The sequence below is a fragment of the Convolutriloba macropyga genome, chromosome 2 (genome assembly GCF_964194025.1).
Source record: "Convolutriloba macropyga chromosome 2, txConMacr16.3, whole genome shotgun sequence".
Taxonomy (NCBI): domain Eukaryota; kingdom Metazoa; phylum Xenacoelomorpha; order Acoela; family Convolutidae; genus Convolutriloba; species Convolutriloba macropyga.
Window position 1 is genome coordinate 62,426,269 of NC_134469.1, and position 12,062 is coordinate 62,438,330.

The 12,062-nt window shown below is 34.9% G+C and overlaps 3 protein-coding genes across 6 annotated transcripts in view; 2 read left to right on the plus strand and 1 right to left on the minus strand.

Moving 5' to 3' along the window:
* The window catches only part of LOC142334584 (uncharacterized), a 42,661-nt gene extending 32,558 nt beyond the window's left edge, over positions 1–10,103 (plus strand). For all 4 annotated transcript variants that reach the window (XM_075382729.1, XM_075382726.1, XM_075382730.1 and 1 more), the window contains exon 5: positions 9,699–10,103. In XM_075382729.1, coding sequence (XP_075238844.1) covers positions 9,699–9,885 — 187 coding nt within the window. In that variant the 3' untranslated portion in view covers positions 9,886–10,103. The remainder of the gene's footprint in view (positions 1–9,698) is intronic.
* The window catches only part of LOC142334586 (uncharacterized), a 270,416-nt gene that overhangs the window by 113,218 nt on the left and 145,136 nt on the right, over positions 1–12,062 (minus strand). The gene's annotated exons all lie outside the window — the stretch shown is intronic.
* Positions 10,287–12,062, plus strand: part of LOC142334582 (uncharacterized) — a 67,912-nt gene continuing 66,136 nt past the window's right edge. The window contains exon 1 of the mRNA XM_075382722.1: positions 10,287–10,544. Coding sequence (XP_075238837.1) covers positions 10,352–10,544 — 193 coding nt within the window. The 5' untranslated portion in view covers positions 10,287–10,351. The remainder of the gene's footprint in view (positions 10,545–12,062) is intronic.

The window sequence follows — 12,062 nt, forward strand, 5'->3', positions numbered from 1 at the left end:
TGTCTATTTGAACTAATAATTTCTGTCTGTTTCCTATGAATTTTTTAGTTGCTCTTGAACGAAGTTCAAAGCAATTATTGGAAACGTTTGTGTCTTTTTTATGCTAATTTTTCGTTTGACGATTTTGCGATTTTCTTCTAGAACATTCTTTGACTTCTCAAGTGACTTTTTCACGCTTTCGTTCATCATTTTGAGTGATCTCTAGTGCTTCAAAGTTGCTAGTGTCAAATCGTTTGCAGCATAGCAAAATTAAGTAACTCGTAGCGCAGTGGTTATTGCGGGTAGCCATGGATCGAGAGGTCAGTGGTTCGAATCCCGTTGGGGTTAATGTTTTTTGCACCCATGAAGAAAAATTGATCTAGACTTAAGACTATGAATTTAATTGTCTCGCCTGTCGTTCAAGAGCATTTCTTCCGACATTTGTCGGTTTATGTTTAAAGTTTTTTGTTTTCCATTGATTTTATCTAACATTATATGGCGTTGAGTTTTTTTGCTAGCATCATTTTTACAAATTTTGAGCAACACCTTTTTGTGCGTATATTCTTAGTAGTTGGTTTTGGCCACATACGAATTTTTGTGTTTGCATATTGTTCTGTCTTTAGTCTTTTTCATGAATAATTTTGATTTGATAAATTTTGTGGTCATTGTTTAGTTTTATCGCGTTCCTTGTGATTTGTAGCGACAGCTAATGTTTATAATTAAACTTTTGTTATTGTTAGTTTTTTTTTTACAAATTGATAACTTTTTTTTGTGAATAGTGTCTCTATTGATAGAGCTTACAGAAAATGATTATGTTTGTAACAATTTTTGGCCATTTCTGGCTGCAGTCAATTTTTTCTAAAATATAGATTTGGGAGCTCAACAAAACTTGGCCTTTGCTGCTCGCGTACTTAGGTGCTTTCAATTGCGTTCAAAAATTTGAATTGTTTTATATAAAGGAGCAATGTAATTTTGTTCAGTTGGGTTTATGTGCTGTCTTTTTTTTGACTGTTTTTTTTGTTCTTAGTAGTCACTTTAGTAAGAATCAGTTTGAATCAGTTCGTTTAAAAGTCAATTCTTTCAAAACGACTCTTCGAGTCATTTCCGGAATTCTTCCGGCTTTGTTTTTAAGATCTGTTCACACATTTTTATAATTTTTGAAGTCAAATTGCAGTAGTGATTTTGGTCACGCCGAAACAGGAAATGGAGCCAAAAACTATTGATTTTGCGGTGTGAATTTTTTCGTTCTAATTTTAAAGTATAGTGAGAAAACGGTGTTTGAACAAAAATTCGCTTTCTTGATAGTGGTTTTGTTTGTTTACTGGCGGAAATTTCACTTTGATTTTTACTGTTTTTTCAATTTTTTGGATCGGATTTTTCTAATGGTTTTTCCAATGCCTTCATAGTTTCATTCGAGGCCTAGTTTTTAGTTTGAACCAAATTTTCATTTCTCGCTAGTGGTTTTTTCCGATTTTTTTTAAATGGTTTTCCCAATTCACCCATAGTTCGTTCTAGGTCTAGTTTTATGTTTATTCAACGGAAATTCTTTGAATTGTACGTCAGGACTTGTCCTGCTATGTTTTTTAACTTCGTCGAATAAAAATTTTTCGCTTTACCTTAGTTAAACACAGCTTGTTCAACATTTTGCGTGAAATCTTTTTGACTTCTCTGGGCCAGTTTCACTCGATTCTCATTCTGCTAAAAGTGATTTTAGACAGCAGTTGCTCAGCAAAGCAATTCAAAATGAACAGAGTCAGTATCAAAAAACCAAATCAGAAATAAACGGGATAAACCCATAGAGCCCAGTTTTAGATGCCCGTTACTCGAACTTGGTTTTTATAAGTCTTAGTTACCATCTCTAATACTTATTGGTATTGATACTAGCTCTTGTTTTGTCTCACTATGAAAAAGGGCAATGTTCAACTACTAAATGACATCAAAATAGTTCACACTTTAAAATTGATTTTCTACAAAGTCATTTTTTTCATTATTTTCTCTTCTTTCAATCCCAGTCGTGGTTATCGGAATCAACAGGGGCTATTTTCCGGCAATCTGCCGGGTAATTTTAGTTGCTGGAAACTGTTCACAAACTGTAGAAGAAGTTGCGTAAATTTCATTTTTCTTTTTTGGGATGTTGGCATTTGAACAAAATCGATCTCAATTAATAAATAAATAGTTTCCAGGTAAAACTCCAAGTGAATTCCGCAAATTAATTTTAGCTATTTTAGAGCTCCCTCGATTGACGTCTAAAAAAGCTAAACTGGGCCTCGTGAAATAACGTGAATTGTAAATTATGAAAAGAATGTAAGAAAAGAATGAAGACCACAATGGTTTTGCTTTTTATTTACAGTACAAAACTAGCAGCAAAATTTGGAACAATTAGTCCTAGTGTAGTCAATTTTCATAAAATGATTACTTGCTCTTGAACAAAGTTTGAAGCAATTGTAAACATGTGTATTTTTCATGTACATTTTTGCTGGACTGTTTTCTTCAAGAACATTCTTCCGATTTCACTTCTCGAGTGACTTCTTCACGCTTGACTTTTCGAATTTTTACATCACTACCGTAGTATATGACGGTTGTGATGTATCACCGAAAATGGTCCGTGTAGGTTAGTGGGCAATGAAGTCGACTCAAATCCGGTAGATCGGGGTCCAAAACCCCATCCTTGTCGAAGTTTTTGAAATCATAGAAGTTTTTGTAGGCTATACCCCTTTCATTACACTACCTCGACAGTCGTGCTCGAGCAATTCTTCCTACGTTGTTTGGTTTTTGTTGATGCTATGCAGTCTTGACGACGGAAAACTAATCAAGAACATCACAGTTCTCAGAATTTGAAAGAAAAAATTTTGGGGGGCTTTTTAAATTTATTGCCAATTGTTGCTTTATGGGTTACAACTTTTCAATTGGCTCTATGAAATTATTGCTTTTTAGATGTGAGGAAACAAATAGTTTCAGGGATGCTTGATTCTGCCATACTATTTCCAATATTCCGCATATTAATTAATTAATTGCTCCCAAACCAAATTTGAATCGAAGTTTTCGTGCGTTATTACTGCAATATTCTTTCGCCTTTGACTCTTTGACTCTTCATCTTGAGAAATGGTATAAGCTGGTAAAGTACGATGGCATTAAGATTGTGCAAAACTTCTCGAGCCTTTGTAAATCGCAGACCCCTTCAAAATTTTCTGAAGCCGTCCACTCCCCGAGATTAATTCGATCGAGAATAACTCCCATTTTCATGAAAAAATGTTGAAACGATAAGCGAAATAATAGATTTTAGTTTTGCTTTTTAATTGCTCGCTAGCGAAGTCTGAAGCAATTATTATAAACGCGTGTCTTGTGTTCAAAATTTTTGCTTGACCGTGTTTTTTTAGAAAATGCTTTTGATTTCACTTTTCTGGTGACTTTTTCTTGCCTGACTTTTGATTTTGAGTGATTTGAATTGTGCGCATTCAGACATTAAGTCTGTTGCTAAAATACAATTTGATGTGAATGACTCTTAGCCGTGAATGGCTCTTAGCCGAGATATTGCGGGTTTGAACCCCTCCACAGTAAGAAGTTTTTGTACCATAAACGTCCCTCTAGCCTCTTCCCCCTTTCAAATTGTTTAACTTGCTCGCCGTTCGAGAGAAATCATTCCGACGTTGTCGGTGTGATTTTATTAGCCGCAAAGGAATAGCGCGTTTTCTTGGTAGTGGGTTTTGTTCATATGCGGCAATTTGTATTCGGTTTGTATCAGATTTTTTTTGTCTAAACAGCTTTTCGAGCCAAATCATAGTCGTTTCCAAGTCTATTTTATTTAGTCGGTTTTTTATTTATTTAGTGAATTGTAGATCAGGACTTTTGCTGCTGTTTTTTGTCAAGATTTTGTCAAGAATTTTAGTTGCTGGAAACTGTTCACAAACTGTAGAAGAAGTTGCGTAAATTTCATTTTTCTTTTTTGGGATGTTGGCATTTGAACAAAATCGATCTCAATTAATAAATAAATAGTTTCCAGGTAAAACTCCAAGTGAATTCCGCAAATTAATTTTTGCTATTTTAGAGCTCCCTCGATTGAGGTCTAAAAAGCTAAACTGGGCCTCGTGAAATAACGTGAATTGTAAATTATGAAAAGAATGTAAGAAAAGAATGAAGACCACAATGGTTTTGCTTTTTATTTACAGTACAAAACTAGCAGCAAAATTTGGAACAATTAGTCCTAGTGTAGTCAATTTTCATAAAATGATTACTTGCTCTTGAACAAAGTTTGAAGCAATTGTAAACATGTGTATTTTTCATGTACATTTTTGCTGGACTGTTTTCTTCAAGAACATTCTTCCGATTTCACTTCTCGAGTGACTTCTTCACGCTTGACTTTTTGAATTTTTACATCACTACCGTAGTATATGACGGTTGTGATGTATCACCGAAAATGGTCCGTGTAGGTTAGTGGGCAATGAAGTCGACTCAAATCCGGTAGATCGGGGTCCAAAACCCCATCCTTGTCGAAGTTTTTGAAATCATAGAAGTTGCTGTAGGCTGTACCCCTTTCATTACATTACCTCGACAGTCGTGCTCGAGCAATTCTTCCTACGTTGTTTGGTTTTTGTTGATGCTATGCAGTCTTGACGACGGCAAACTAAACAAGAACATCACAGTTCTCAGAATATGAAAGAAAAAAATTTTGGGGGGCTTTTTAAATTTATTGCCAATTGTTGCTTTATGGGTCACAACTTTTCAATTGGCTCTATGAAATTATTGCTTTTTAGATGTGAGGAAACAAATAGTTTCAGGGATGCTTGATTCTGCCATACTATTTCCAATATTCCGCATATTAATTAATTAATTGCTCCCAAACCAAATTTGAATCGAAGTTTTCGTGCGTTATTACTGCAATATTCTTTCGCCTTTGACTCTTTGACTCTTCATCTTGAGAAATTGTATAAGCTGGTAAAGTACGATGGCATTAAGATTGTGCAAAACTTCTCGAGCCTTTGTAAATCGCAGACCCCTTCAAAATTTTCTGAAGCCGTCCACTCCCCGAGATTAATTCGATCGAGAGTAACTCCCATTTTCATGAAAAAATGTTGAAACGATAAGCGAAATAATAGATTTTAGTTTTGCTTTTTAATTGCTCGCTAGCGAAGTCTGAAGCAATTATTATAAACGCGTGTCTTGTGTTCAAAATTTTTGCTTGACCGTGTTTTTTTAGAAAATGCTTTTGATTTCACTTTTCTGGTGACTTTTTCTTGCCTGACTTTTGATTTTGAGTGATTTGAATTGTGCGCATTCAGACATTAAGTCTGTTGCTAAAATACAATTTGATGTGAATGACTCTTAGCCGTGAATGGCTCTTAGCCGAGATATTGCGGGTTTGAACCCCTCCACAGTAAGAAGTTTTTGTACCATAAACGTCCCTCTAGCCTCTTCCCCCTTTCAAATTGTTTAACTTGCTCGCCGTTCGAGAGAAATCATTCCGACGTTGTCGGTGTGATTTTATTAGCCGCAAAGGAATAGCGCGTTTTCTTGGTAGTGGGTTTTGTTCATATGCGGCAATTTGTATTCGGTTTTTATCAGATTTTTTTTGTCTAAACAGCTTTTCGAGCCAAATCATAGTCGTTTCCAAGTCTATTTTATTTAGTCGGTTTGTTATTTATTTAGTGAATTGTAGATCAGGACTTTTGCTGCTGTTTTTTGTCAAGATTTTGTTACAACTATATGATGCCGCAGTCACTTCAAATCTCCAAATCTTGTTTGTTCATTCCCGCGGTCAAATTTTTTTATCACACGTGACATACTTCACTCTCAGAAATGACTTTGTTCACATTCAAAATGACTTTTCTGTACTTTAATTCAAGTAAGTAAGACCAACTTAGTATGTGACAATCTAATGAGAAGATTTTTTGAGCGCAATTAATAGAAGCAGCAACTAGTTATACAGATTCTTACTCAAAATATAGCATCTCAGTAATTAATAAAAGGACTCATTTTCTTTTTCCTGTCTGTTTTTGAATATCTTTTTAAGAGACGCCGTCAGCCTCTCGAAGGCTATTGGGTGCTCTCTTTTTAACACTTGTTTTACTTTTTGATCGCGTTCTACATAAGCAACTACTTTAACGCTTGGCTTCTGATTTACCTCTCTTTCAACTGCAAAGATCTTAAAAACTCTGATCTTTTAAATTAAGCAATTTCGTGAATAAGGTCAAGCTCAAAAGAGCAAAATCGAAAGAAAAGAGATAAACCGATTAAGCCCGGTCTTTTAAGTCATAGTGGTTATATTAGGTTATCAAAGTTCACTACAGCGATTGATTCATGGTATCAGGTTTTAGCTTGATAGCTTTCAGTCTGGTATCCTAATTTATCATAGTATATTATTCTAACTTAAACTGCTCTCAATATTAGAAATTTTTTGACACTCAGAGAATGCCTGTGGTTTTGTATCTTTTTCGGTATCGTCCCGATAGTCCCAAAGGTGACCGACAATAGGTATTTTCGGGCATTCTCTTGGCTTTGTTTCAGACGGCAGTTCAACGACGCTCGCGTCTGTATTCTGGTAGTCTGTCGGCTATTATTTTATTTGCTCTCAAACAAAATTTGTGGCATTTAAATAAGTGCTGCTGATCTTTTTACCTAACTTTTTAACTACTAACTTATCGTCCGGTCGTTTTTCTGTTCATATGACCATTTGACTTTTCGTCCCTAAAAGCGAACGAGATAAACAGGTAAATTCCGTCGGACATTATGTTCTTTTTGCGTCTTACGGTTCACAGTTCTTTGAGTTTGTACGTTAGTCGGTTATATTCATAACTTGTTTGATTGATTGGCCGTTCAGACTTTTTTAAATGTATTTTGACGTTTTTAGATGTTCATCAATTCAGGGTAAAATACCGCAGGGTAAATAACCGCAAAGCCCTCGTTGACTACTTGTTGGGATTTTTGTCGCCAAAAGTTTTTCTGAGCTCCTACCAAATTGCTTACAATTTATTTTGCAGGAAATATTGCAAATCACATTACTGCTGGACCATAAGAATTTGCTAAATAAGTCTTTATTTCAAAATGATCCTTTTCTTATGCCCTTTCGAAAATACGTTTCCTGATGTGTAGAAATTTAAGCTCACTTTCACCAAAATTGTCGGCCCCTTCACTTAATTTTAGAAGTGATCAGAAAAGCTTAGAAGTGCAAAAACAGCAATCGTAAAGCATTTTGTTATTAGCCGCACAGCGATAGCTGGGGCTAAGTTTGGCCTTCTCTTGGTTTTTTATAATCCAAAGAATTTGGTTTGTAGTGGTGCACTGTGTTCTTTTTAAGATGTTTTTACACTTTTTTCTGATGACTTTTTAGCTTTCGAAACGGGATAAACTATTAAAGCTGGGCGGGCATTAATTTGTAATAGAGGTCCTCAGCGAAGTTTAGTTGTCTTTTAAGTGTTTAATGGACTGAAGTTGCTAGCAACGTCTAAGTTCAAAGTGAAAAGTCCCTTATGGAGTTTCTGACCACAAAATTGTCCTGTTTTTCATGCTCTTTGTCTATTTTAAGTTTTTTTCTAAACGAGTGTACAATTGACATTGGTTAAAGCTCCTAGTAGTTGTCTGCCCGCTAGAAATACTTTTAAGCAATCTTTTTTGATGTATCTTTTTTCGTAATCCAAACTAGCAATTTTTGCAATTTTAAGTTTGTTGGATTTTTTGGATTTTTTTTTGGCATTTTCCATGAATTTCGAGCTTGAGGCCAAAGAATCCTTTTTTCAGCTTGAAGATGGGTTAATAAGTAGTCTTAGGTGACAACAAATTCAATTTGATGATTTCAATATGAGGAATTACAGCAATTTTTCATTAAAAATTGCAATTTTTTCGATGTTTACTGATTTTTTTTTGTCAATTTTGGTGGTTTTTGATCTTTAGAGGCCAATGAAGCTTTTCATGGACTCGAAAAATATTTTTTATGGTTTTCATTTGTTGAGTTTTTATAATCTTTTGGGGGCCAGTGTATCTTTTCAGGGCCTTTTCCCAAGATATTAATCAGAAGAATTTTTGTGATTTTTCTTTAAAATTTGTCATTTTTTTATGTTTGAAATTTGTCTTTTTTTCAACTTTGGCGGTCTTTAGGCGCCAATGAAACTTTGGCCTAATTTATCCATTTTTTAAGCATTTTTTGTCGTTTTTACCTCTGAATCTGATGTGCAAACCGATTTCTGCTGGCGTGTAATTTATTTGTTCTCTATATTTTTGCAAGAATGAATTGGTCTTGTTGACAAACGTAAATATTTCGTTATTAAAACACAAATTTTGTTATCATATTAGTTTTTTTTTGAAGTTTTGGAATTTTGTCAATTCCAATCTTCCTGAATTCAAGTCCTCGATAAAGACGTTGTTGCTAGCTTCTTGCGCAAAAAATGAATTACCACTTTGGTTTTTTTTAAGAAGTTGACATCGGAAAGTTGAAACGAATTAGCAGGATATTTGCTAAAGAACTGGATTTAACATATAACATGATTATCGAAATTAGAAGTGTTTACATTTCGAACGACGTCATTGTTTCTCTTAATTTGTGATACTCTTGTTCTTTTTGATTTGTAATGATCTTTTGGTTTGCTGGACAGATGGTTGACTGCTTAGATTTTCATTTAATTCTTCGGGTTGTTTTTTAGGAGTTGTCCTGATATGCTTTTTATTTCGTCGTCAAGATTTTTGTTACGAGCATTTGACATCACAACCAATTCAAATCTTCTTCTTGTTTTTTCGTTTATGCAATTTAAACTGAATTGCATGCGTGACGTCTTTTTTCGCTCTTATTTCTTTTTTCATTCGCTTTGTTAAATTTTTGGTCACACGCGACTCAATCAAAAATAATTTCCTCGCTTTGAAATTGACTTTTCTTTACGCAAAGAGATACGGTCAAATGAGTGTGTGCCACTCTAATTGAAGGTTATTTGAGAGCAGGTATCAGAACCAGTAGTATGTTTGAGAGATTCCTAATCAAAAAGTAACATCTGAGCATTTAATGGTAAGTTTTTTTTGTCTGTTTCTTTTACTGTCTTTTTGAGACTGCAGATCTACGAAGCTATTGTGGCTATTCTCTGACAATCTGCCAGCTATGTTTTAATTTATGCTGTCTTAACTTAAACAAACTGTTGAAGTACCTCAGCTTTTCAATTTTTTTCTCGAAATCTGGTTGGTTTCTTTTAAATATCTTAATGAGTCGGTGAATGAATATAGTTTTTCTGATTTAATTTTGAATTCTCCAAGCAAGAAAAAATTGCGCGTCGTTCCTTTGGTGTTGATGTGGTCAACAAAATTTTTGCACCCCGCTAGCTAAAAAAATTCACCTCTTTCTCCAAATAATAAAGTTTGTCTTTATAAAAATATTATAACATATTGGTCAAAAATTGGTTCTTCATTTTGTCTTCTCAGCTCAGGGCACTTATTTTCTTTGTTTAATGCTTTATGCAATTTGCACACTTTTGTCTGCTTTGTTATGATTTCAATCTCTGTCTTGGGTTGGATATGTAAATCTGTATGCAATTTTTGGTAATTTGATTCATTGTATTTTGTCTGTTATTCTGCGGGATGTGGAAACTGTCTAATCTATCCATGAAATTGTTTTGAATCTGAACACTTTTTAATTCTCAGTGAAATATAACATTCCAATGCTTTCAATCTTTTCGCCCCAAAAAAGAGATTCAACTATTTTACGGCAATGCGGGTATTTTAGCTTTCAAACTTGTTGTGGATTTTAGCAAGTCTCGCTATCAGATTCTAGAATTGGAGGTTGATGATGTGACGTCAGAGGAGAACAGATCTGCCATTCTGAACGCCCTCCTCAGACAGGGCACACTGGATGCGGCACTCGGTATGCCAAAGCCAAATCCCAAGGTCATCATCGATTTGGAAGCCATTCCTAAACGGAATGCAGATATCAAATGATACACACACCACCTTTAAGAGTGTTTAGTCAATTAGCCACATACACGGAACATTTGCAGCAGGGAATTGATCCTATCTCTTTTGTAAATTCAAACATTTTTTTAAATAGATATTTTAACTTGAATTTCACGATTTGTAGATTTGTAGCTGCGTGTTTTTTTTTGTTTCAGCCGCACATTTATTTTGATGATCATTTTAATTAACATTATCAATATTCATCACAATTTTCAGAGGAATATCATATGAGATTTCGTTTACCTTAAATGTAAGTCAATACAGTAGGTTAATTGAATTGCAATGTTTCATGTGTACAATCGCGTAAGCAGATAGCAGGTGATGTACATATGCGTTGAGCCATATTTTCCGCTTCGGTAGTTTTCATTGTTTCTGTGATCCGCCATCTTATCCCAATTATTAGAAAACAGCTTCGCTTGTTTGAAATCAGAATAATTAATCAAGATCAACAATGGATAATTCTGTCTCATTTCGGTTGACCATCTTTCTGTTTTCTCTTTCACGATTGTCAATAGTGACACCGTCTTCGTTTAATTGCTCAATATCTGGATGTTCGAATGGTGGGTTGTGTGGGACTGGTGGAGGAGCGTGTATTTGTATAACAATCCTGGCAGCTGGATGGTCAGGTGTTGATTGCTCAAGTGGTTAGTTGAAAACACTTCTGACCGGAATCAGGGTTCTTTTCTTATCGAACTTTAAGCTTAGCACAGCGCACGGTTCATAAAGTCAAATGTCTAGGAACAAGATTCGATTTTGTTCTCTTCCTATTTTTGGCTTGATTCAAATTTTAATTGCTCTCAAACGAAGTTTGTAGCAATTATATTAGTCCTGTTGGCCTTATTGATGCGATTTTAGCTCGACCGATTTTTCGTCTGATCCATTTGACTTTTCGTCCTTGAAAACGGGATAAACAGCTAGCGCCCAGCGGGCATTAAGTTTCATTAGAGGCCCTTAGCCGCGTTTAGTAGTACTTCAAGTGCTTAGTGTGGTAAGGCTACTGGGAAGTCCCTAGTTGAAGGTTAAAAGGTCATTTTTAGGAGTTTTTGAGCCCAAATTGTTGCAATTTTTGTGTTTTTTTGTCATTTTTCGAATTTTTTGTTTGACCAGTCTAAAATTGAGGCTGGTTGAAGTTGATAAAGGTCTTTTGCAAGACTTAAGTACTTTTCACGACCATTTTAAGAGCTATATGTTTTGGTAATCCAAACAAAATTACACAAATTCATACTAATTTCGACATTTTTTTTTTTCAAATTTTTTGAAAGTTTGTCTGTGAGTTTTTTCAGCCCTAGGTGTCAAAGAACCTCCTCCAGGGTTTGATAATAGGTTACTGCATAGTTTCTAGTGGTAATTGAATGGCTTTCAACATTTTAACAGCACGAACTTTAGCATTTTTTTACAGAACTTGGCGTTTTTTTTCATTTTTTTAATAGCCGCCCTCATCTTCTCAGCCGGCTATTATAGCGCTCCTATTTTTTTTTACTTCGTTGAACTTTTTTTCGCTTTACCATTTTGCCGCTTTTTCGACATTTTGCGTGAAATCTTTTTGACTTCTCTAGGCTAGTTTCTCTCGTTCTGCTAAAAGTGAATTTGAACATCAGTTGCTCAGCAAAGCAATTCAAAATGAGCAGAGTCAGTATAAAAAATTGAAATCAGAAATATTAACGGGATAAACTCACAAAGCCCAATTTTAGAAGCCCGCTATTTGAACGTCGTTTCTATAAGTATTGGTTACCTCTCTCTAATGCTTATTGGTATTGATAGTAGCCCCTGTAGCCTCTCTCTAAGAAACAGAATTATGTTCAACTACGAAATGCCATCAAAATAAATCGGACTTAAAAAATGTTTTTGTACAAAAATCTTTTTTCAATATCTATTCTTTCAATCCCAATCATGCTTATTGTAACCAACGGCGGCTATTTTCCGGCAATCTGCCGGGTATGTTTTCCATTTTTTTGACATTGTCATTATTCAAATTTTACCAGCCCCAGGGGCTAGAACACCTTAAGGGTTTGATAATAAGTTAATGAAAAACTTTATGGACCATGGAATAGTTTGCAACTTTTTAATATCACAATTCACCTGAAGTTAGTCGGTTGTTTGACTTTGTAGGAAAAATGATGAATTGTTACAGCCCAACTGAAATGAAACAGTTCAGTCCCAAA